Source organism: Gorilla gorilla, chromosome 16 (assembly GCF_029281585.2).
Source record: "Gorilla gorilla gorilla isolate KB3781 chromosome 16, NHGRI_mGorGor1-v2.1_pri, whole genome shotgun sequence".
Lineage (NCBI taxonomy): Eukaryota > Metazoa > Chordata > Mammalia > Primates > Hominidae > Gorilla > Gorilla gorilla.
In genome coordinates this window covers 42976024-43001234 of record NC_073240.2, presented here as the reverse complement: position 1 = coordinate 43001234, position 25211 = coordinate 42976024, and the positions used below count along the sequence as shown (strand labels likewise).

The following is a 25211-nucleotide window of genomic DNA, read 5'->3' as shown; positions in this document are numbered from 1 at the left end:
AAAAGTGATTCTCACTATTTTTTTAAATTTCAAAAGCCACGTGTTTTTACACGTGTTTATTACAGAAAATATAGATAAGGAGATAAAGGAAGTGCAAATCAACCATAGTCCCCCCACTCAGAAATAGTCACTGCCAACTTCTTGGTATATGAACTTCCATCCTATTTGTAAAAATACTATGCTATACAATTGTTTTATAACCTGTGTTTTCTCTTAACGTAAGTTGTAAATATCCATGACATTGTTTTTCTCCAATATGCATACTATATGTAGAAAAGATTGATACACTGTTCATTTCGTTGAATAATCTAAATCTCTTAGCTTCACACCCCTTGTAATTCAGACATGGCAATTCTAGAAGCCTTTCTCTCTATCTTCCACTGGGTGAGCTCTTCATTGGTTATTTTATTTTATTTTATTTTTTTTGAGACAGGGTACACCTCTGTCACCCAGGCTGGAGTGCAGTGGCAGGATCTTGGCTCACTGCAACCTCCGTCTCCTGGGCTCAAGCAATCCTCCCACCTCAGCCTCCCAGGTAGCCCAGATGCCTACCACCATGCTCAGCTAATTTTTGTATTTTTTGTAGAGATGGGGTCACAATATGTTGCATAGGCTGGTCTTAAACTCCTGGGCTCAAGCAGCCCTCCTGCCTCAGCCTCCCAAAGTGCTGAGATTACAGCCACCATGCCTGGCCCCACTGTTATCTTGTTAATATATTTGTTCCATCTTTGTGTCATTTGAATATCCTAATTTTATCAGCATCAGAGTTGCAGACTCCTGGAGGAGTCACTGCTGTGCCACTGACTCAATAGCAAGTAGGCCTACAGATGGTGAGAGAGCGCACAAGGAATAAGGGAACTGAGCAAAAGCTGGACTTAAGGCTCTCAGTTCTCTGACTGCCTTGGATGCTGACATCACCTTCAGGGTGAGAAACCTTGCTTTAGGACCAGGCTATTCAGAAATTACTTATTTACATACAGTAAAATTTATTCTTTTTGGTGTACAGTTCTGTGTTTTGACAAATGCTTAGATTTATGTGACTAATGCCACAATCGAGATTCACAACACTACCATCACCCCCCAAAATTCCCTCATACTGAAGTCAGCCTCTCCTTCTGTTCCTAGACCTCTGGTAACCACTCATCTGTTCTTCATCTCCTATAGCTTTGCCTTTTCCAGAATGTCATATAAATTGAATGACACAATATGTAGGCTTTTGAGTCTGGCTTCTTTCACTTAGCAGAATGCACTGGAGATTTATCCATGTTGTTGTGTGTGTTAATAGTTTATTCTTTTTTCATGGCTGAATAGTAGTCTATGGCAAGGTGTTTGTTTATCCATTCATCAGTTGATGGACAAAGTTGATTTCGGCCAGGCGCGGTGGCTCACACCTTTAATCCCAGCACTTTGGGAGGCTGTGGTGGGTGGATCATGAGGTCAGGAGATTGAGACCATCCTGGCTAACAAGGTGAAACCCCATCTCTACTAAAAATACAAAAAAAAAAAATTAGCCTGGCGTGGTGGCACACACCTGTAGTTCCAGTTACTCAGGAGGCTGAGGCAGGAGGATCGTTTGAACCCAGGAGGCGGAGGTTGCAGTGAGCTGAGATCGTGCCACTGCACTCCAGCCTGGGCGACAGAGCAAGACTCTGTCTCCAAAAAAAAAAAAAAAAAAGTTGTTTTCAATTTTTAGCAATTTTGAATAAGCATCTAAGACATTTGCATACAAGTGTTTGTGTAAACATACATTTGCATTCCTGGGCAAATGCCTGGGAATGGGATTGCTGGGGCATATGGTAAGTGTATCTTTAAGGGGCATATGGCAAGTGTATCTTAAACTTTGAAGAAACCAACAAACAAAACAGCTGCACCATTTTGCATTCCCACCAGCAGTGAATGCAAGTTCTAGTTGCTCTGCATTCTTGCCAGCACCTGGCATTGTCAGTTGCCAGGCTAGATGCTTTCCTTTGCATTAGAGAACGGGTTTTACATTGTGATAACAACGGTTATTATAATAAACTCTGTAACATTTTCTTATGTCAAACAAGGAATATTATTGGCTTCTCTAGGTTTCGGGTTCTATCTGGATTTTTCCTGTGTTCCTACCTCTGGCTGGGGAATGCTAGGTGACTCACTCTGTTTCTTCCTATAGGTGGATGGAAAGGGGTCCATCAAAGAGCTCTTTCCAACAGGAAAACAGCTGGAGCCCTTAGTTGCACCTCTGGCAGATGGAAAAGTGGCTGTGGGCCAGGATGATCTCACCGTGGTACTCAATGAGGAAGGGATCTGCACACAGAAATGTGCCCTGAACTGGACGGACATACCAGTGGCCATGGGTGAGACCAACAGTAGCTGCTGTTTCCCACTTTGGGTTGAGGTTGTGTGCCATTCCTGCAGAACGGTGTCCCATTCATAGCTTTAGCAGACTGGTTTACATTGTGTCATTCACTTTCAGTTCCCCTTCTTATAAGTAGATGACATTTTAGGGTCATTAAAAATGGGATAGTCTAGTTCTTGCAAGAAGCTGAGTTTTACTCCAGAGGGGGAAAACTTATAAACAGAAATGTTTATTTTAGGAAGTGATTATCTACTGCTATTTTTTACTTCTTAGTTTTTTTCTTCCTCCTTTTTTTAAGAGTTTTGATTGTGTCCTCTGCCAAATAGACTACATTTGGAAATTAGTGGAAATTCCTTGTGTATTCCTATAGTATGAGTAATTCCATATTGAAGGGTTTTTGATATAGTAATTCCATGTTGAAGGGTTTTTCTATTGTTGCTTTTTTTTTTTTTTTTTTGTAGCTTAGAGGCACAGACAACATTTAGGTGATTTAGGTGTCAGCCTCTATTCTACGCATTAGGTGCTTCTGTTCTTATGCTTGCTTCAGGTTCCCAGCTCTCCACAATGGAATTGCCTAGAAGCATATAACCACTCTTGCCCCATTTTATTTTCAGTCGGAAGAGTGAGCATTACTAAAATAGTTACTGCTGTGAAGTGGGACGTACTGACATGCTTTCTGTCTTTAAAGACCCCTGTCTCTGGAGACAAGGGTTACAGTCTTGGATAAAGAGACAAAACAAGGCACTGCTTAAGGTGTTAAATTGGATGAGTTAAAATTCAGTAGTTCAAAGAAAGGGAAGTTTGTTGTTTAATTAGGAAGAAGTTTCATTACATAGGTAAGACTGGACTATGGACTAGGTCAGGCAGGGAGTTTGGAACCTGGCTTGAAGAAAAATTTCCATTCAATCTAGGCAGAAAGCCCGATAAATGAGTAGAAGTCCAAAGAAAGACATGCCGATTTGGGAGAGGGTATTACAGAGCCTGACTTGATACAGGTGGTCTGAATTACAGAGCAGTGAAATAGGGCCAGTTGGTAGATGTCCGTGAGAAGGTCTGGGAAGCCAGTAGATTCCTAAATGGTAGAATGTCTTGATAAAAGCATCATGTTCTGGCCGGGCGCAGTGGCTCACGCCTGTAATCCTAGCACTTTGGGAGGCTGAGGCAGGCAGATTGCCTAAGCTCAGGAGTTCACAATCAGCCTGGGCAACATGGTGAAACCCCGTCTCAAACACGAAAAAAAAAAAAAAAAAAACTAGCTGAGTGTGGCAGTGTGTGCCTCTGGTCCCAGCTACTTGGGAGGTTGAGGCAGGAGAACTGCTTGAAGGGAGGGGGAAGTTGCGGTGAGCCGAGATTGCGCCACTGCACTCCAGCGTGGGTGACAGAGCGAGACTCCCGTCTCAAAAAAAAAAAAAAAAAAAAAAAAAAACATCATGTTCTAGGGTGATTGTTCTGGTTGTGGTTAGAGATAAGTAGACTAGAAGGAAGAGAAACCAAAAGGTCAGTATTTTAAAAGGCCCAGGATTATGGATAGTCACAAGTTTGAGGGGCTTATGGGGCTTTATGAGAGGCTTTCCCGATGTTCTAGGCGACCTTGTTTTCCCTTCAGAAGAGGAACTTTGGTAGATGAGTTTAAGAGGCATGTAAAAGTCAAGCGTGTTTCTGATTTCCCAGGATGAGAGTTCCTGTTTTCCAACCTTCGTTAGTGCCTGGGGCCTTCATCAGTGCTTCTCAAAACCATGTCTGTGTCTTACTGCTGAAGAATGTTTTGAGGCACTTGCCCTGTGAGGTCTCCTTTGACCCACAGGCAGGATTAGTCACTTCTTGGTGCTTCCGTAACCCTTTCAGGTATCTCTGTCACAGCAACTTGTCACACGTGAGCTATCTGTCTCCTCTGTTCCTGTAGGAGCTCTGTGAGGTCTGGATGCATGTCTTGATCCATTTTGAGTCCTTACTACATAGTACAGTGCCTGAAACATCAGAGCATGTAAGAAAATGCTTGCTGAATAATTGCATCATTATCCTGGTCAGTCATTATTTATATGCCTGCTGTACACAAGCCAGTCTCCCAACTTTTGGAGATATAAAGAGATCCAGACCATCTCTATTGTCAACAAAAGATATGACAACCAAAGGGGTTTCTGTTATAGATTACCTTTTTAATTAAATGAGAACGTATTCAAGTGGGACAGATTTTAAAAGGAGAAAGAAATTTTACATATGTTATACAAGTTAGCACTAAAGAAAATTGTACTAACTTTTCAAAATGAGGCCAGCATAAAAAGAAAATAAAAAAATTCAATATAAAACAATATGCTTTTAATTTCATTTTTCTGGTAAGATGAAAAATATCAGCATAATAGCAGTAGCATTCAAAATGATAGAAATACAACTTAGTTCTCAAGTTACTCATTTCTGAGTTCCCTCATAGCTTTGAAATTTTATTGTACTATTCATTGGTAGTATAAATTGCAAATATAATAGGAAAAACTTTTTATCAGAAAATGGATAATTAAACTAGTGCAGCGACTCATGCCTGTAATCCCAGCACATTGGGAGGCTGAGGCAGGAGGACTGCTTGAGCCCAGGAGTTTGAGACCAGCCTGGGCAACATAGTGAGACCCTGTCTCTACAAAAAATACATTTAAGAAATTAGCTGGGCATCGTGCTATACGCATATATTCCCAGGACTTGGGTGGCTGAGGTGGGAGGATTGCTTGAGCCTGGGAGATGGAGGCGGCAGTAAGCCGTGATCACACCACTCACTGCATTCCAGCCGGGCCTATAGAGAGAGACTCTGTCTCAAAAAAAAAAAAAAAAAAAGGATAATTAGAAATATTAGCAAATTAGACACACTAAGAAATTATTTTTATGAATATATATTTTGAAGTTAAATTTCTATGTGGTAATTATGCATCTAGTGGTTTGCTTTTTACTAATTTTTTTACTTTTAAAAACATTTTTATTTTTAAATGTAAAAAACACATAACATACAATTTACCACCTGAACCATTTTTAAGTGTACAGTTAAGTGGTATTACGTATGTTAACATTGTGGTACAATAGATCTTCAGAACTTTTTTATGTTGCAAAACTGAAACTCTATACCCATTAACAACTCCTCAGTTCTTCTCCCTCCAGTCCCTGAAGCCACCATTCTCCTTTCTGCTTCTATGAATTTGACATCTTCTAGATACCTCATATAAGGGAAATCATACAGTATTTGTCTTTCTGTGACTGCCTTGTTTAATTTAGCATAATGTCCTCAAGGTTCATGCCTTCCTTTTTAAGGCTGAACCTTAGAAAGGTAATATATATTCCACTTAAAAAGGTAATAAAATAATTACTTAAAAAAGTAATAATATTCCACTGTATGTATACACCACATTTTGTTTATCCATCCATCTGTTCGTGGATGCTTGGGTTACTTTCACCATTGGCTGCTGTGAATAATGCTGCTACGAACATGTGTGTGCAAATATCTCCTTGAAATCCTGATTTTCAACTGTTTTGAATATGTACCCAGAAATGGGATTCCTGGACCATATGGTGATTCTATTTTTAATTTTCTGAGGAACCACCATACTGTTTTCCATAGCGGCTGCACCATTTTACAGTCCCACCAACAGTGCGCAGGGGTTCCAATTTTTCCATATTCTTGTCAACACTTGTTATTTTCATTTTTTTAATAGTAGCCATCCTAAAGGCGTATGAGGTGATATCTCACTGTAGTTCTTTACTGATTGTTGATATAGCATAGAATATAGTCATAGAAAATATTTCTATTATCTCTAAGTGAAATTATGTTTCATATACTATACAAACAATAAATTTATCTTACAGTTCAGTGTAAGGTAAAGCAGATCCTTATTCAGTCTTGTTCTGAGATTTGTGTTTTTAAAGATATGTTTTGTGTTGCTTATTTTCTAAATTCCCTCCATTTATGTTAAATCTCCTTCACCATACAACTTCTCAAATATTGGAAGACTTGATTTGCAATGATTTTATGGTTTTGTCAGTCTGCTTTTTGCATGCTGACTTCTTTAGCACTGTGTGGAATTGTTCTGCTTCATCCAGCATTTTAAGCTTTGGACTGTCACATGCTTGTCAAAAAATACAGTAAAATATAGTGGATATATTAAAAGTTATTTTCAAAAGAGAGAGGAAGAGTGAAAAGAAAAGGAGTATAACCCAATAATTTGTACTGGATCAGAAGGGTAAATTTGGGGTCATGGATAGATGAATGAAGGGTGTTTTTTTAGATATAATAGAGGAAAACAATTTTAAGACTTGACAGCGAGTATCAAATAGAAGTGCCTTCACTGAGAAGTCCATCCAGCCACCTTCTCTGTGTACCATTAAGCCATGTCTTAGTTCATTTGTGCAGCTATAACAGAATGCCACAGACTAGGTAATTTATAAAAAACAGAAATTTGTTTCCTCACAGTTTTGGAGACTTGGAAGTCCCAGATCAGGGTGCCGGCTTCTGGTGTCTGGTAAGGGCCTTCTTGATGCTCCTTCACATGGTGGAAGGAGAAGGGTAAGAGAAAGATGAGCTCTGCGTTCTCACATGGCAGAAGAGAGAGAACCCACTCCACAAGCCCTTTTTATAGTGCATTAATCTATTGATGAGGCTGGAGCCTCACCACCTAAACACCTCCCATTAGGCCCCACCTCCCAACACTTTTGCACTGAGGATTAAGTGTCCAGTGCATAAGTTGGGGAGGGAATAAAAATAGCCAAACCATAGCAGCCATCAGGTGGAGCATCACACCTTTTCTCTGTGAAAATCTCTAGCAGAAACAACATTGGCTAGAAATGTGGAACTCTTCCCTTAGAGTAATTTTAGGGAAAATAGAATTTGCCTTCCCCCCGACCTTTCTTTTTTATTTATTATTTTTTTATTTTTTATTTTATTTATTTATTTATTTATTTATTGAGATGGAGTCTTGCTCTGTCGCCCAGGCTGGAGTGCAGTGGTGCATCTCGGCTCACCGCAAGCTCCATCTTCCAGGTTCACGCCATTCTCCTGCCTCAGCCTCCCGAGTAGCTGGGACTACAGGCGCCCGCCACCATGCCCGGCTAATTTTTTTGTATTTTTTTTTTTTTTTTAGTAGAGACAGGGTTTCACCATGTTAGCCAGGATGGTCTCGATCTCCTGACCTCGTGATCCACCTGCCTCAGCCTCCCAAAGTGCTAGGATTACAGGCGTGAGCCACTGCACCCAGCCTTTCCCCCTCCCGCCACCTTTCTAAGAGAATGAAAGAAGAGGTTCTGTTACCTGGTTCTCCCACTGATGCATTGTTATGGGCAGCTGCAACTGGCCTTTGTCTGGCCTGGCTTTGTGACTGATGAAAAAGGAGCAAGTGAAACTTTTATCCAGTTCTTTGGGGAATAAGGCAGGAGTGGGATCAGGTGACTGTCAGCACAGCTGATGTGTCTTTTTTGTGCAAGAGATTTCTCTGATCATAACTCAAGCAAAGCAGTTTTTTTTTATTTTTCTTTTTTTAGAGTCAGGATCTCACTCTGTCACCCATGCTGGAGTGCAGTGGTGCAGTTATGGCTCATTGCAGCCTCAAACTCCTGGGCTTAAATGATCTTCCCACCTCAGCCTCCTTAGTAGCTGGGACTACAGGTGTGCGACACCACACCTGACTAATTTTTTAATAAATGTTTTTGTTGAGGCAGTGTCTCACTAAGATGCCTAGGTCGGTCTCAAACTTCCGGCCTACGTGACCTTCCCACCTCAACCTCTCAAGTTGCTGGGATTACAGGCCAATTTTTTTTTCTTTCTTTCTGAATCACAGTGTAAGATCCTGGCTTGATATTTGACTAGGGGACTTTTTGGAGATCCATTTAAATGTATCTTAGAATGGGCAGCTGAAACACTCCATAAACCCAAAGCCTTAGACTGGAACAACTGCTGTGTATGTTCTCTTTCATATAGAGCACCAGCCTCCCTACATCATTGCAGTGTTGCCTCGATATGTTGAGATCCGAACATTTGAACCGAGGCTTCTGGTCCAAAGCATTGAATTGCAAAGGCCCCGTTTCATTACCTCAGGAGGGTAAGGAATTTCTTTTTTTGCTATGGCTGTATATTATCCCAAAGTTGTAAAGTCACCTGTGTCATCACAAAGCCTGTGATCTTTTGCTAATATTCTTACTCTTGCTTCCAGATCAAACATTATCTATGTGGCCAGCAATCATTTTGTTTGGAGACTCATCCCTGTCCCCATGGCAACCCAAATCCAACAACTTCTCCAGGACAAGCAGTTTGAATTGGCTCTGCAGCTCGCGGTAAGTCTTGTTCCTGACTAGTCTTCCTTCCTTATTGTTCTTGAAAGTAGGTGATTTGGGTTTCAATGTTCATATTTATTTTGGATTAGTAGAATAAGCACATAGCTGAAAGTCCGGGGCCTTGAATACTAGGTCTGACTCCACCGTAAAATATCTATGTAACTCTAAGTGATTTTACTTTTTCACTTTATCTGTCAAATGTAGAATGAATATCAATTCTAGTAATAGTACCTTGTAGAATTAAGGTGAGAGTCTGGGAGCGGTGGCTCACGCCTGTAATCCCAGCATTTTGGGAGCCAAGGCAAGCAGATCACCTGAGGTCAGGAGTTCGAGACCAGCTTGGCCAACATGACAAAACCCTGTCTCCACTAAAAATACAAAAATTAGCTGGGCATGGTGGCAGGCACCTGTAATCCCAGCTACTCAGGAAGCTGAGGCAGGAGAATTGCTTGAACCCAGGAGGTAGAGGTTGCGGTGAGCCAAGATCATGCCACTGCACTCCAGCTTGGGTGACATAGAGAGACTCTGTCTCAAAAAACAAAAAAAAATTAATGGGAGAATAAAATAATTTAATATATTGTATGGTCATGAAAAATTAAAGATAATGCAGACATTAAAGTTTAGTAGCAATCATAAATATACTGTTATAGTCAAGTTGAATGCAACAACTATAGGACCCCTCAAAATTCCTTTCCACAGTAGACTCCTATGTTTGGATAAGTAGGCTTTCTTTTGATATTCTGAAACTACTTCAAGTTGTTGTATTCAGCCAGGCTGCAGTCTTATATTTATGGTGCTTACTGTAATGTTTGCAAGGGATCTTGTTCACAGCAAAATAGTGACCACCTCTTGTTCCAATGTTGATGTCAGAGTGTGTCTTGTTCTTTTAAACATCGTCAGTGATGATTATTGTCATCTGTAGGGGGTGGATTTGCTTTTAGGAAACAACCAAAAGTCATTCTGAGCCTAACTTAGTTGTTAAACCAGATATTGCTACTTTATGTATTTGGGGGTTTTTTGAGGTTTTTTTTTTTTTTTTTTTTTTTTTTAAGACAGGGTCTCACTCTGTCACCCAGACTGGAGTGCAGTGATGCAGTCTTGGCTCACTGCAGCCTTGACCTGCTGGTCTCAAGTGATCAGCCCACCTCAACCTCCTGTGTTGCTGGGACCACAAGCATGTACCACCACATGCAGCTAATTTGTTTATTTTTTGTAGAGACAGGGTCTCACTTTGTTGCCCAGGCTGGTCTTAAACTCCTGAGCTCAAGTGATCCTCCTGTCTCAGCCTCCCAAAGTGCTAGGATTATAGATGTGAACTACTATGCCCAGCCTTAGATAGTGATACTTTAAAGAAGAGATGTTTATGAAGATAATAGTAATAAAACTGAATTTCTAGAGTATCCTGTAAACTATTTCTAAAAGGAAAGCACTTTTTTAGAATGCAGATACTTTTAGTCACCTATGGTGGCTACTCGTGAAGAACATTTACTTTGGACATATATGTTCTGGATTTAAAATAAAAATCTGATCTTAATAGTAAGACATAGTTAATATTCCATAAAGATGATTGCTTTCTTAGAGCACTGAATTTCAGCATCTTACTGTTTTTTTTCTACTCATGCATTGTCCTATATTATTTTATTTTCATTTTTAAAAATAATACAGTGAATACCCATGAACTCACCATCCTACCCAAGAACCATAACAAAACTTTTTATAATCCTTCCCATCCCATCCCTCTGCCTCTCCTCCAGATGTAATCATTATCCTAAATTTTGTATTTATCATGACCTTACTCTTTTACATATATATTTAAAATATAAACATATTTAGTATACGTTTAAAATATATATTTAATGATTAAACACATGTTTAATCTTTTACATATATTTAACATATGGAAGTAATGTATTTAGTTTTTGATAAAAAGGTTATGCAGTATGAAACTCTTTAGTCTATTTTTCTTAGCAGGAAGGTCTCAGAGTCTTTTCAGTGATCTTCCTAGTTCAGGTTGTTTAATCTCAGGTAAAGAAAATGGAAGTGGGTTCCCGTTTTTCCTTCTCTTTTCTAGGCTCATACTTATTTTGTGCTCTGCCCTTTTTATGACAAAAAAAGGTTGATTGACATCATGTTAGTCCAGGAAGAACCTATCTTTTATTTAAATAGATACGCAAACATAATGGAACTTTCAGAGGGAAATTACAAACTCAACTTTGGCATTGATAAGTCCTGGAGCCAAGTGTCAGAGAGGGACAGTTCGCTGTGGGCTGGAAAAGGCATCCTACGGCTGGACACTTGAGTTGACCGTTTAAGAATATGTTAGATTAGGATCAAGAGCAGGAAATGGAACATTCCAGATGGAGAGGAAGTTAAAGAAGTGTAAAGTGTGGCCTGTGTCTGTCGCATTTGGAGCCTGTCCTGACTGGAGAAGAAGGTATGGCCTAAGTGTTTGGGACTCAGCTAGATAAGGAGGCTGGCACCAGGTTTTGGAAGCCTTTGAAGCACCAAGCAGGATAGCGGAGACCAGGGACAGCCACATGTTGATGATGGCTTGGACTAGTGTGGCGGTAATGGGAAAAGAAAGGAAAGGGGGAAATTGAGAGACATTTTGAAAGAAAAAACTAAATGTGATAAAGATTGGCTAAAGAGGTATAAGGGGAAAATGGGTTATGAGGAAGAAGCAAAGCTCATAGCAGCTGCATTTGTTTAGCTTTTACTGAGAATAGGACCTTTCCCAACTGTGCCAGCTATGCCAGATGGCTTTCTGTTTTTTTTCTTTCTTTCTTTTTTTTTTCCCGAGGCAGAGTCTTCCTCTGTCGCCAGGCTGGAGTGCAGTGGTGCAGTCTCAGCTCGCTGCAACCTCCGCCTCCCGGGTTCAAGCGATTCCCCTGCCTCGGCCTCCTGAGTAGCTGGGACTACAGGCATGCGCCACCACGCCCGGCTAATTTTTTGTATTTTAGTGGAGACGGGGTTTCACCATGTTGGCCAGGATGGTCTTTCCTGACCTCGTGATCAGCCCGCTTCAGCCTCCCAAAGTTCTGGGATTACAGGCGTGAGCTACCGCGCCCGGCCCATCGGATGTTTTTCATTCCTTGAGTACACTGTGCTCTCTCTGCCATTTTAAAGCCTTGCACATGTGCTGTCTCCTTTGCTGGGGAGTACATGCTCCTCTTCCCCTCCCTGTCATCTGCTCAGCCTCATTTAGCTAACTCAAACTCATCCTTTTGTTTGAGATGGAGTCTCGCTCTGTCACCCAAGCTGGAGTACAGTGGCGTGATCTTGGCTCACTGCAACCTCCGCCTCCTGGCTTCAAGCAGTTCTCCTGCCTTGGCCTCCCGAGTAGCTGGGATTACAGGCACATGCCACCATGTCCAGCTAATTTTTGTATTTTTAGTAGAGACGGGTTTCACTATGTTGGCCAGGCTGGGTCTCAAACTCCTGACCTGAGGTGATCTGCCCACCTCGGCCTCCGAAGGTGCTGGGATTACAGGCATGAGCCACCGTGCCTGGCCCAACTCATCCATTATGTCTTAGTTTAGGTCCCTCTTGGAATCCATCCTGGACCCCCGACTCAGACTGGATTGGGGACCCCTCCCACATGCTTGTCATCACTCTTACCCTATTTTGTGTTTTTAAACTAAACTCTAGGTTTTATTCAGATTTGGCCAGTTTTTCTATTAGTGTCCTTTTTTCTGTTCCAGAATCAAATCCAGAAATCAGATTGCATTTAGTTGTCATGTGTCCTTAGTGTCCTCTGGTCTGTGACATTTTATCTTTCCTTGTTTTTCATGACCATGACAATTTTCAAGATTACCGGTTAGGCATCTCGTAGAAACCCTGTTGTGTTTTAATTGCGTAGTTACTTAGCAGTCTTACAGTTGGACTGTAAGGGCAGGCTGCAAGGCGGATACCATGTGGCTGTCTTGTACACTTTGTTTTATTTTTTATTTTTTTTTTGAGATGGAGTCTCACTCTGTCACCCAGGCTGGAGTGCAGTGGCATGATCTTGGCCCACTGCAACCTCTACCTCCTGGGTTCAGGTGATTCTCCTGCCTCAGCCTTCCGAGTAGCTGGGACTACAGGCACGTGCCACCACGCCCGGCTAATTTTTTGTATTTTTAGTAGAGACGGGGTTTCACCGTGTTAGCCAGGATGGTCTCAATCTCCTGACCTTGTGATCCGCCCGCCTCGGCCTCCCAAAGTGCTGGGATTACAAGCGTGAGCCACCGCGCCCGGCCTTGTCTTGTACACTTTGGCGTCTGTAGCTCCTAGCATCTTCTCTAACATCAAGAACATACTGAACAATATTTGTTGAGTGAGTGAACTCTTACATATTCTGCTCCGTTATTAGGAAATGAAAGATGATTCTGACAGTGAAAAGCAGCAACAAATTCATCACATCAAGAACTTGTATGCCTTCAACCTCTTCTGCCAGAAGCGTTTTGATGAGTCCATGCAGGTCTTTGCTAAACTTGGCACAGGTAACAAGTGGTGAGGCCTTTATATAAGGAACTAATGGAGGAGGGGAGCCTGAAAAGTATGGGGAGAAATGATAACAGACTTCTGAGAATGGAGAAGGTTTAGGCTCAGCTAAATTGACCCTCATACCTAGCAAGATCCTGTGGGGTGACCACAGTGGTTACATATCTATACTCCTAATCCTATGAATCTGGTCTTCTCAATAAATGTGGACTCCCAATTTTCCAGTATGATATGCCCTTGCCATTAGAGAAAGGTAGCAGAAAGTCATTCAGTTCAACAAATGGGTATTTGATCAGCTAGTGTTTATTGAATGCTGTTCTAAACCAAAGTCCTTGGATTAAACTGCAGATCATTTTTGAGAGCCAACACAGGGCAGTGCCATGAAGCTCTTCCTTTTCTTAATGTCCTGAAATCTCTAGACATGAGTGTAGTGGCGAGGAGCAGGTACCCTGGGGTCTGCCTGAGGTCTGGCAGAGTCACTGGACCTCTCTGTGTTTCTGCTTTCTCCTCTGCAAAAAAGAGATGATCATACTACTGCTTACCTTAGAGTGCTGCTATAAGGATTATATGAAGTGCTTTGAACAGTGTGTGGCACTTAACAAGTGCTCTGTAAGTGTTTGATGTTATTAGTATTGAATTTCATTACTGTATATTCAAAACTGTATATCCCAGTTTTGCTTAATTTGGATCAATCTATCTATATATACTTGGATTGACTCTATATCATACTAGCATCTCGTCTTTTCTCTTCTTCATTGCTTTGCCTTTTTTCCACCATTCCTCAACCTTGGCTAGTAATGAACTGTGGTAATTCCCTGTATCAGTCAAGATTCTTGGTTGTGAGCAATGGAGACCAACTCTGGATTGTTTAAGTAGAATCTGGATAAATTAAGCAGAGTTTATTGGAATATTAGGGTAATGACAGTTGAAAGAATTCATAAAATTGATGGGAGATTAGGCTGGGGAATAGATGGAAACGAAGGGAGCTCTGGAGGCCCTCCCAGCTGGGAACAAAACAGGAAGCCAGACAATGATCAGTTTGTAGCCAGGACAGGCTGGGCCATCCTGCACTAGCATAGCCACCTTCTTAGCCGTTGCCACTGCCACTTCCCCTGTTGTTGCATCCTTGATAAAAATTGCCCTCTGCTAGTGTATTAGCTGTCTAATGCTACTTAACAAATCTCCCCAAAACTGTATGGCTTAAAGTAACAGTAATCATCCATCTCTGTTAGTACTTGTTGGTCCGGAGTTTGGGAAGGGGTTAGCTGCACTGTCCTTGCTTCAGATCTCTCAGGCAGTTGCAGTTTTATGTCACCTGGGCTACCATCATTTGAAGTCGGGGCTAGAAGATCCACTTCCAAGCTGGCTCACTCATATGGCTGACAAAGTGGTGCTGGCTGGAGCCAGGGGCCTCAGTTCTTGTCCAAGTGGGTCTCTCTTCAGAGCTGCTTGAGTGTCCTCATGCATAACAGCTGGCTGTTTCCGGAAGGCATGTTTAAGAGACCTAGGCAGAAGCTTCAATGTCTTTTGTGACTCTCACTCTTCCTATATTCTGTTGGTTTACAAGGGTCCTGCCAGGTTCAAGGCAAGGAAGTTCATCAGACTTCCTCTCTTGATGGAGGAGTGTCATGTTACCTAAGAGGAGCACATAGGATGGGATGTATGATATATGTTGGTGTGTACCACGCTGCTTGTCATCCTTGCATCATTTCCTCCAGATCAAGGGATCTGATTAGCCAGGATTAGGTCATGGTCTGACCCCCAGACTCTACTAGGGGTGGAGAAAGAGGTTTGGTTCCCCTCCGCTTCTGAAGGCAAAGGTAGGTCCCTAGAGCTATCCTACCACCAAGACTCCACATAGCCTGGAAGAGAGAACTTGCCCTTATCTGAAGTACCTAGAGTAGGCAGATTCATGGAGACTATAAGTAAAATAGAGGTTCCCAGGGGTTGGAATGGAGGGAGAATAGGGAGTAATTGTTTATTATTAAGGTAGTTTCAATTTGAGATGATGGAAAAGTCCTGGAGATGGATGGTGTGACGGTTGCACAACAGTGTGAATGTATTTAATGCCACTGAATTGTATGCTTACAAATGGTTAAAAGGATAAATATTGTGGCATGTATATTTTACTACATATAGACACACAGATTGTTGGATGAGCTGAATGAGCAGAAGACAGGGTTCCACTACTGGACATTGATGTGGGCACATCCCTGTGATCCAGAGGTCAGCAAGTTGCTGCTGCTTCCACAGCCTAAGCCCTGTAGTATCCTCAGTTCCCACAGAGCTGGTGACTGAGTGCAGGCTGCTGTATCCAGGCAGGTGCCTCTACGGAATGGCAGAGCTGATAACCAGACACTGGAAATGCCGAGTCTGGCTGCACACACTCATGAGCTGGAAGAGGGAGGCTTCCATCTCACTTTCAGTTTCCAAATCTCATATCCTGTTTCTGGGTGGAACCAGATTTTCACTTAGAACCCTGACTGCTAGGGAGTTTGATAAAAGTAGTTTTCAGTTTTATAGCCCCTGTGGGCTATAAAGGAGTAGAAAGGAGTAGAAATGGATGGGAAGTGCCAATTGACCATACACCATAGTGTTCCACAGCATTGATGCACTGTAAATTATATAACCAGCCCCCAGTCAGTGAGGGGATATGTGTTGGCTACTTACAGCATTTTGCTATTACAATCTGGGAGTGGCCAGGTACAGTGGCTCATGCCTATAATCCCAGCATTTTGGGAGACCAAAGAGAAGAGGATTGCTTGAGCCCAGGAGTTCAAGACCAGCCTGGGCAACATAGTTAGACCTCGTCTTTACAAAAAATTTAAAAATAATTAGCTGGCAGGGTAGTACATGCCTGTAGTCCCAGCTACTTGGGAAGGTGAGGCAGGAGGATCACTTGAGCCAGGAGGTCAAGACTACAAGAAGCCAAGATTGTGCCACTGAGCAAAACCCTGTCTCAAAAAAAAAAAAAAAAAAAAAAAAATCTGCGAGCATCTGTGAGAACACCATAAATTCTAAGGCAGAAGGAAAATGTCACCTCTTTGACATTGTTAATGTGCACCATTTTGATTCTTAACGTAGCAGAACATTTTCCCACATATTCTCTTGTCAGTTGGTCTTGTCTTTTGGTCATTTATCAAATGAAGTCTTACATTTTATTGCCAATTTATGTGAATTTGTTTAATCAACATATTACCCTCTTTTAAAAAATTTTTTTGAGACAGGGTCTCCACTCTCGCCCATGCTGGAGTACAGTGGCATGATCACAGCTCACTGCAGCCTCGACCTCCTGGGCTCAAGCGATCCTCCCACCTCAGCCTCCCAAGTAGCTGGATACAGGCACATGCCACCATGCCTAGCAAATTTAAAATTTTTTTGTAGACATGTGTTCTTACTATGCTGCCCAGTCTTGTAATCAACAAATTAGCCTTTTGCCATATATACTACAAATATATTCCCTAGCCTGTTGTCTTTTTTTTTTTAGTAATGTTTCTTTTTTTGACTTAAATTTTTTATTGTTGAGTCTCTTGATCTCTTCTACTTCAATATCAGCATTTTTCCTTAGAAATTTTTTATTCTCTACTTTCAGAGGCTTGATAAATATTCAATTCTAATTCTGTGTGTGTATTTGAATATAGTCAGGCCATTTTTGTGATGTTTTAGTGAATTTTAACATATGTATAAAAAGTGCTCAAATCATAAGTCTACAGCTCATTGAATGTTTATGAACTGAGAGTCTTTTTTTTTTTTTTTAAATCAGTCTGGAACTTATTTTGCTATAGTAATAGTCCTGTTTTATTTTATCCCTAAATTGTTGGGCTCCTTTCCAGAGGAATCATGTTTACCTTCCATATAGATCCCACCCATGTAATGGGCCTGTACCCTGACCTGCTGCCCACAGACTACAGAAAGCAGTTGCAGTATCCCAACCCATTGCCTGTGCTCTCCGGGGCTGAATTGGAGAAGGCTCACTTAGCTCTGATTGACTACCTGACACAGGTAGGTATAGTACAGAGTACGTGAAAGAGTTTGCCTGGGAGTTTCAGTACTTGTTTCTTTGTGGCAAGGAATTGAGGGCCTTCTCTAATGCCAAGGCAGTCTGTAAATTAATGCTGTAGGAAGTCTGCCTGGGGTGAAGTTTCTTTCTGCTACTTCTAACTTAACAGTACCATTGAGGTGGGGTTTTCTGCCAAATCTTGATAAAAATAAACACACCCAATTCCTAGTAAATTCACACAAAGCTGTTACAGAAACTAAAAAAAGTAAATTTTAGTTGATAGAAGCATACAAGTTTTTTTAAAACAAACTTTTTGTAACATACATGGTTTTGGGGAAAATGCCTCCTGTATGTGGAACCACTTGGAAAACACACACAAAAAAGTAAAAAGCAGAAATACAAATTACCTATAACTCTACCACCAGAATATAAGAAACTAACATTTTAGTGTTGTCCTTCTAGACTTGTATATCTATGAATTAGCTTTTGTTTATTTACTTCTTGGTTTATTTATTGCAAATGGATATCAAATTGTAGATTGTTTTATAGCTTACTTTTTAAAAATTTAGCCATATACTGAGAAAGTACTTCCTTATCAATAAATGTCCTTATATAACATGTTTTTTAGGGAGGTGTTTAGATTTAAAATTTTTTATGATTTACTGTTATAGACAGATACATTTTTTAAGTCAGCACTAAAACCAGCATCTCTATGAAAGTCTCTTAACCCTAGATTTCTGTCACAGAAGGCTATTGTTTATTTCCTGTGTGTCCATTCAGAATCAGAGACCTTATTGATATTTTTTCCTCTTAAGTGTTTTGCAGATCTTTGTAAGGGGTCTTCAGAATGCTCTAGGGTAGGCACTGAGAAGTATTGCTGTTGGCCGGGTGTGGTGGGTCATGCCTGTAATCCCAGCACTTTGGGAGGCTGAGACAGGAAGATCACCTGAGGTCAGGAGTTCAAAACCAGCCTGGCCAACATGGCAAAACCCCGTCTCTACTAAAAATACAAAAATTAGCTGGGTGTGGTGGCCCACGCCTGTAATCCCAGCTATTCAGGAGGCTGAGGCAGGAGAATTGCTTGAACTCAGGAGGCAGAGGTGGAAGTGAGCCGAGATTGCGCCACTGCACTTCAGCCTGGGCAACAGAGTGAGACTCTGTCTCAAAAAAAAAAAGAAGTATTGCTGGAAAAATTGTCATGCTGCTTTCCACTCCCTGCCTCTGGGTCAGTGAGTGCCTGCAGGTCTGATCAGGCATGGGTGGCCTCGGCCCTTCCTTGACATTGGGCTCCAGGGGTACCCTCCTGGGGCTGGCAGCCTGCAAGGAGCACACAAACTTGCCACTGCCTACACACTGCACACACTGTGCTAAGTAAAAAAGATTCCTGGGCATAGTATCTCCCAAAGCCAGTGGCATTGTGGAAGGCCCTCCACTGCCAATGTCTTAGCTGTAGGAAAGTAAGCACATGTCCTTCCCTGGCCTTCTTCACTGACACTGGGAATGCGTGAAGTAACTGACACTAGTATTGTGCCAGAGAGAAGGCAGAGCAAGACCATGGGCTCTGCCAGACTCAAGAGAATACATACTGGATGAAGTTCTAGGATAGGCAGAAACTCATCTCCAGGGATCAAAAGCATATCAGTGGGTGGGATTGTTTGGGAACAGCACGAGGAACTTTCTGGAGTGATAGAAATGTTATCTTCCTTCACTGAGGTGGTTACGTGCATGTACACATCTGTCAAAATGTATCTGATGGTACACTTTAAAAGATTAGATTTTATTATAAGTTATACCTCAATAAGGTTGATTTTTAAAAAAATAAAAGAACATGGGCTTTGGAGTCAGACCCCGTTTGAATCCTGCCCTACCCCTTACGTAGCAGCTGACACCTGTGCTTGGGTTCCTCACCTGTAAAATAAGGATAATATTATCGGCACTTGTTTTAGGTTTAAATGGTATATATAAAGTCCTTGGCATGGTGCCTGGTCTGTAGTAAATATTCAATAAATAATTGTCGTTGTCTCTGTGGCAATTTGGCAGTGCTAAAAATCGAATGCTAATGTGAGATCAGGCCAATAGGCATGAGCTGATTTGGAGGTATTCAGAATTACCCAGTAGCTCAGATGACAAAGGAAGACTTAGTCCTGGCTTTAACCCCACATTTTGACCTTTGCAGAAACGAAGTCAATTGGTAAAGAAGCTGAATGACTCTGATCACCAGTCAAGCACCTCCCCGCTCATGGAAGGCACTCCCACCATCAAATCCAAGAAGAAGCTGCTGCAAATCATCGACACCACCCTGCTCAAGTGCTATCTCCATGTGAGTTACCTGAGCGCTCGGGTGCCACAATTCCCCAGTTACCCTGACAGTCTGGGAAAGTAAAAGGGAGTGCTAGACCCTGAAGGACCTGCCACTAGTAAGAGTGAAGTCTTTGATTCTGGAAACCATATAGACTTCTCCTGATGCCTGTGAGTCTCTTGGAATTAAGAGGATAAGGCAAGATATCAATGCACAATTGTACAGTGGATTCGTCTTCTCTGGTCGGATTGCAGTTAGTGCTACAAAGTCAGCTGGGACAGTATTTCCTTCAAGAAATGTTCTCCCCCACAGAACATTAAAACACATTGTGTGAAGGTCCATAAATGCTCTAAAAGCCTCTACCTGCTGTCCTGAAAGAGGGCTGTCTGCTTTCTCTTGCTTGTGCTACATTCCTGGCCTTTCAGCCTAGAGCAGGCCTGGGCTAGGGAAGGGTGGGGCTCCCCAGGAAGCAGTTTCCACTGAACTCCTGCTCTTTCTGCAGACGAATGTGGCCCTGGTGGCCCCCTTGCTACGCCTGGAGAACAATCACTGCCACATCGAGGAGAGCGAGCACGTGCTGAAGAAGGCTCACAAGTACAGTGAGCTTATCATCCTGTATGAGAAGAAGGGGCTCCATGAGAAAGGTGGGGGGGTGGTTCCTTGGATCTGGGAGGGGCTCTTGTACATGGCAGGGGAAACCCACTGAGATGTGACAAATCTCCCGTGGGGAAAAGGCTCATCCCCTTGTTCTTGGGCTTGGTGGCCAGCTCTGCAGGTGCTCGTGGACCAGTCCAAGAAAGCCAACTCCCCTCTGAAAGGCCACGAGAGGACAGTGCAGTATCTGCAGCATCTGGGTAAGTCCGCCTTTTGAAAGGGGTGGGAAAGCACTCCTGTTCAAATGACCTGGTCTCCCTCTGTTTCTGTTTCTGGTTGGTTGGTCCCCTCCGTCCCGTGCTTGTGTTCACTCAATTTCATTCCTCCAAATGGCATAAAAGTCCCTCGGTGGTTGGCCTGTGACAGCCCCCTGGTATGAAGCCAGCCCAGAAGGGCTAACAACCCCCAGTGGCTCACGCTTGAGCTGTCTTTTCAGGAAAATGAATTCTGGGGCAACCTGCCCTCCTGCCTTCCCAGTGCCACAGGCAAGATGGGCCTCAACTGCTGACAAGTCCTGCTTTTCCTTCTAGGCACAGAAAACCTGCATTTGATTTTCTCCTACTCAGTGTGGGTGCTGAGAGACTTCCCAGAAGATGGCCTGAAGGTGAGCCACGGGAGTCCCTTGGATTTATCTGGTACACACTTGGTTCTGATTGCACTTGAGACAGCAGTGGATGGAGAGGAGGGTGGATTCATGCATCTGTCTTCATTGGTGCTAGAAAGGGTGGACTGGGAAGCGCGAGCCAGCACTGTAGTTGGTAGAGAGAGCCTTGCACAGGCATGAAGAGGCCTGTGCCTTGTCTGACATGTTGACTGCCTACAGATGCCTTCTGGTACCCTTCCCCTCCTAAAGTCTGTTTGATCCCTGCGCTCACATGCGTGTGTGTTTGGTGGAACTGCAGTCAGATGGTTCTGCTGCTGGAACTCGGGTTCATTCTAACAGATATTTACTGAAGATCTCCCGGAAGTGGAGTCTCTGCCACGTGATCGAGTCCTCGGCTTCTTAATAGAGAATTTTAAGGGTCTGGCCATTCCTTATCTGGTAAGGTATTTTTTGGTCTGCACTAAAAAGCTTTAAACCCAGGATCCAGGACTGCGTGGTTCTGTTATCGGGCTGTTCAGATTTGGGATTTATGTCACTTGGGGATTGGAAGGATCAGGGTTATTTCAGCTTCCTCTGAAGAAAAAGATCCCAGTAGACCAAGCTGGAAATGCTACCTACCAAATCTAGGTAAAGTACAGAGGGATAAAAGAATGATGTTTTAGAAAAAAAAATTCCAAAGCCACATTTGGAAAAAAAATTCCAAAGCGAAACTCAAAAGTGACCACAGGACAATCAAATAGGCCTAAGTACCAGGATGCAGATATTTAACCATAATTACATGAGTCGCTATGAGAGTTTGGAGGATTATGGGACAAAATTAGTAAAATGGAGTTTAGTAATTGAGAAGACGGCTCCTCACGTTACTGGGTCTCATTGTGAAACTTCCTGGTGGCTTTAGACGAGCTGTCTCTTAGTCATCTTTGCAGCCCGATTAGGGGATGGGACCTGTTGGGCCTTAAAAATGTGAGAAGGCTGGGAGACCAGGTCACAGCCTGGAGAATACCAGTGACAAAGACCTACATCTTGCCTCAGGAACACATCATCCATGTTTGGGAGGAGACAGGCTCTCGGTTCCACAACTGCCTGATCCAGCTATACTGTGAGAAGGTGCAAGGTCTGATGAAGGAGTATCTCCTGTCCTTCCCTGCAGGTACCAGTTCTTTTAGGAAGCCGGTTGGCCCCAGGCCTTAGAGGAGAGCACAGACCCAGGTGCTACATGTGGTGGGGGTAAGCAGGCCACCCTATTCTCTGCCCAGGTGCGCAGAAGTTCTGAAGAGGAGCCAGGGGAGCTAAGTGACACAAGCCTGGCACATGAGACTCAGGAGCTCTTGTCTGGGTCCTGGCACCTCTGAGTGTCTCAGAGTCATCCCTCGGGGAGGGTGGAAGGAACAGACTTGTCTGCAAGATGACAGCTATACTGATAAGAAACAGGTTTGCCCACAGAGTATTTCTCTATTCAGCTTATTTTTTTAACCGTAAGCTGATGTTTTGGGGCCACATGGAGACTATGAACTAAAAGAAGTTAGCATGGAAGCCACCCTGGAGGCCCTTTCTGGTCATGTGGTGACATCCTTGAACCCCATTCCCTTCATTTTTCTTGATGACCCTACATTGCCACCTGGCAGTGTCCTTTCATTTTGAGCTTGGTTTCCCTTAAAGGCAAAACCCCAGTCCCAGCTGGAGAGGAAGAGGGTGAGCTGGGAGAATACCGGCAAAAGCTCCTCATGTTCTTGGAGATTTCCAGCTACTATGATCCAGGCCGGCTCATCTGTGATTTTCCCTTTGATGGTGAGTGTCTGGCTTAGGGCCAGAAGCCACTTCAGCGAAGGTCATGCAAAGACTAATCCACCCCTTTAATTGTTCCCCAACTCTCCACAAAAGTTGGGCCTGGAAAAACCAGGCGTTTCAGGCCAGTGCTCCTGCTTTGTCCTCTCTGAAGACTCACTTTTGTACCGTGACTGAGAAAAGTCTCCTTCCTGGGTATGAACCACATGCTAATTGATAGCCAGGTTGCAACCTGTTTTTTGCTTCAGAACATGTTCTTGGCCAACTTCATTGTTCAGCAGTTTTTGTAATCTGGCATAATTTGTCTTTATGAGAGCTGAGAGCAAGCATTTGCTCATCTTACCTGCACCACCTAGCATGTTGTAGGTGGTTGTTAAGTACTTGGCTGCTGAATGAATATTCTTACCCAGTTTATATGTGACCTCAAAAAAGATGGGATAAAGTACTTCCTAAAATAGCTCCCTCCCCCTTTTTTAAACTTCAGTTATTTTCTCCTTGAAGAAAAACCCAAGCAATAAGAATCCTATTGTCTTCCCTTTATATTGCCCCGTGTCCACTCCTCTGACAGCGTAGCCCCCACCTTGTGCTTGCGTGATGGCGGCAGTGGTTCCTCATATTCCTTTTCCTCCTAGGCCTCTTAGAAGAACGAGCTCTCCTGTTGGGGCGCATGGGGAAACATGAACAAGCTCTTTTCATTTATGTCCACATCTTGAAGGATACAAGGATGGCTGAGGAGTAAGTTTGCCCCAACATCCCACCTCCTAAGCAGTCTAAAAGCAGGCCCTGCAGAGAGATGAGAGTTAAGAAGGCCATCTCCCCATACTCCACTGTGGGAGCAAGAATCGCCTCCGTCCTGGCCCCCAGTTTTGGCTATGGTTAGGCTGCTGGAGCAGGCTGCACGCACAGCCTCTCATTTAGATGTGCCCCCCTCACACCACCTGCTCTCACCACTCTCTCCCTTGCAGGTACTGCCACAAACACTATGACCAAAACAAAGATGGCAACAAAGATGTGAGTAGTGACCCTGACCCAGGGAGCACGTGTGCATACCTCTCCCCGTTGGTTTGACCAGAGGTGGCAATAATATGAGTGGCAGAATAAGACAGGGCACGAGTCAGGGCTCTGATAGATCTTGCATGTGTGTATTGAGGGACAGCAGGGGACCATTCATCCTGGTGTGCTTGGGGTAGTTCTGGCGTATATGTTTGTTATCCCTGTGATTATTAATAGCACTCCTGTCTCTTTACTCTCTTGATTTGTGTCATAAATTATGAGGTCTGCCTGTCGAGCGGGAACCCGTCATGGTTCTGATGTACTATATCTTGAATACACATTGACTTTTCAATGTCTGGAGACATTTTTGATTGTTGTGACTGAGGACAGGGGTGCTGCCAGAATCCAGGGGATTAGAGGCCAGAGATGCTGCTAAACAATGCACAGGACAGCCCCCAAACCAGGAATCATCTGGCCCGGAATGCGCACTGAGGTTGCGAAAGCCTGTGGTACTGGCACCAGTAGGAAATGCAGCATCTCACCTTAGGCTATCCCCACCTGCAAAAATGTGACGGAGTCTCAGCTTTTAAAGCCAAAGGAAATGAGGAATCTTTTTGAATTATTTTACAGTGGTAGCATTTTGTAAATGGCATAATGGTAAACGAATACAAGGCATTTGGTTTTTTCTCTCAGGGAAAAAGCAATCCTTAATTAACATCTTCAGTTGCCTGTTTGACCTTACCAATTTACAAGGTGAAAATGACCAGTTTTACATGCTCAGTGATAGCTGTTACTGTAGGCGAGCCCCTCGAATCGTTAGGCATGCTCAGTGCTGGGGGTTCTGGGAGGGTTGCTGCCAGCCTGACGTGGCTCATGTCTCTCTGAGACAGGTGTATCTGTCCCTGCTTCGGATGTACCTGTCGCCCCCCAGCATTCACTGCCTGGGGCCAATCAAGCTGGAACTACTGGAGCCAAAAGCCAACCTCCAGGCCGCTCTGCAGGTCCTCGAGCTGCACCACAGCAAACTGGACACCACCAAGGTCAGGAGTTGTTCCTAGGGAGATGGAGGGCGTTTGCAGGGAGCACCGAATGCGAAGAGGAAATGCGGAAAGGGACTAGGGTCCAAGAGCTCCACGGCTGCAGACATTTCTTCATTCTCACTCCTGTTCACCTCACCCAGTCCCTATCTCTGTTCCTGTCCCTAGGCCCTCAACCTTTTGCCAGCAAACACTCAGATCAATGACATACGCATCTTCCTGGAAAAGGTCTTGGAAGAAAATGCACAAAAGAAACGGTTCAATCAAGTGCTCAAGAACCTTCTCCATGCAGAATTCCTAAGGGTAGGTATGGGCCTTCCAAACTCTAGGGTAGGCTTTTAACTTTTAGTATGAGACAATGTCCACATGTTCCCTTCTGACCAAGGCAGAGCCTGTACAGTGCAGCTCAGGCTGATCCAGTAGCCAGCTTGACATTGAATTGCCAATGTTCTGAGCAGAAGAATCTGTGACAACTGAAAGAGGACACAGTTGCTGGCCTCTGCCTCCTGTTTCTGGGTGCCACACTGTAGAACTTCTTCCTCAATCCCCCTGTTCTTCCAGGTCCAGGAAGAGCGGATTTTACACCAGCAGGTGAAGTGCATCATCACAGAGGAGAAGGTGTGCATGGTGTGTAAGAAGAAGATTGGGAACAGGTGAGCTTCCTTCACACCTGTGTGGCATCTGGGCTTTGTGGAGGTTCCCAGGGGTGGAGAACGCTCAGG

At 43.3% G+C, this 25211-nt stretch overlaps 1 protein-coding gene across 4 annotated transcripts in view; it reads left to right on the top strand.

The window, feature by feature from the left end:
* Positions 1–25211, top strand: part of VPS39 (VPS39 subunit of HOPS complex) — a 49578-nt gene that overhangs the window by 21453 nt on the left and 2914 nt on the right. For 2 of the 4 annotated variants that reach the window (XM_004056041.5, XM_004056042.5), the window contains 17 exons: positions 2153–2336; positions 8283–8403; positions 8515–8635; positions 12987–13116; positions 16977–17119; positions 19294–19437; positions 19919–20060; positions 20184–20270; positions 20601–20674; positions 21014–21112; positions 21707–21824; positions 22334–22462; positions 23092–23194; positions 23425–23470; positions 24343–24492; positions 24658–24792; positions 25051–25142. In XM_004056041.5, the coding sequence (XP_004056089.1) occupies positions 2153–2336; positions 8283–8403; positions 8515–8635; positions 12987–13116; positions 16977–17119; positions 19294–19437; positions 19919–20060; positions 20184–20270; positions 20601–20674; positions 21014–21112; positions 21707–21824; positions 22334–22462; positions 23092–23194; positions 23425–23470; positions 24343–24492; positions 24658–24792; positions 25051–25142 (2018 nt within the window). The remainder of the gene's footprint in view (positions 1–2152; positions 2337–8282; positions 8404–8514; positions 8636–12986; positions 13117–16976; positions 17120–19293; positions 19438–19918; positions 20061–20183; positions 20271–20600; positions 20675–21013; positions 21113–21706; positions 21825–22333; positions 22463–23091; positions 23195–23424; positions 23471–24342; positions 24493–24657; positions 24793–25050; positions 25143–25211) is intronic. The other 2 variants (XM_055363480.2, XM_055363479.2) reach the window with 1 other exon arrangement.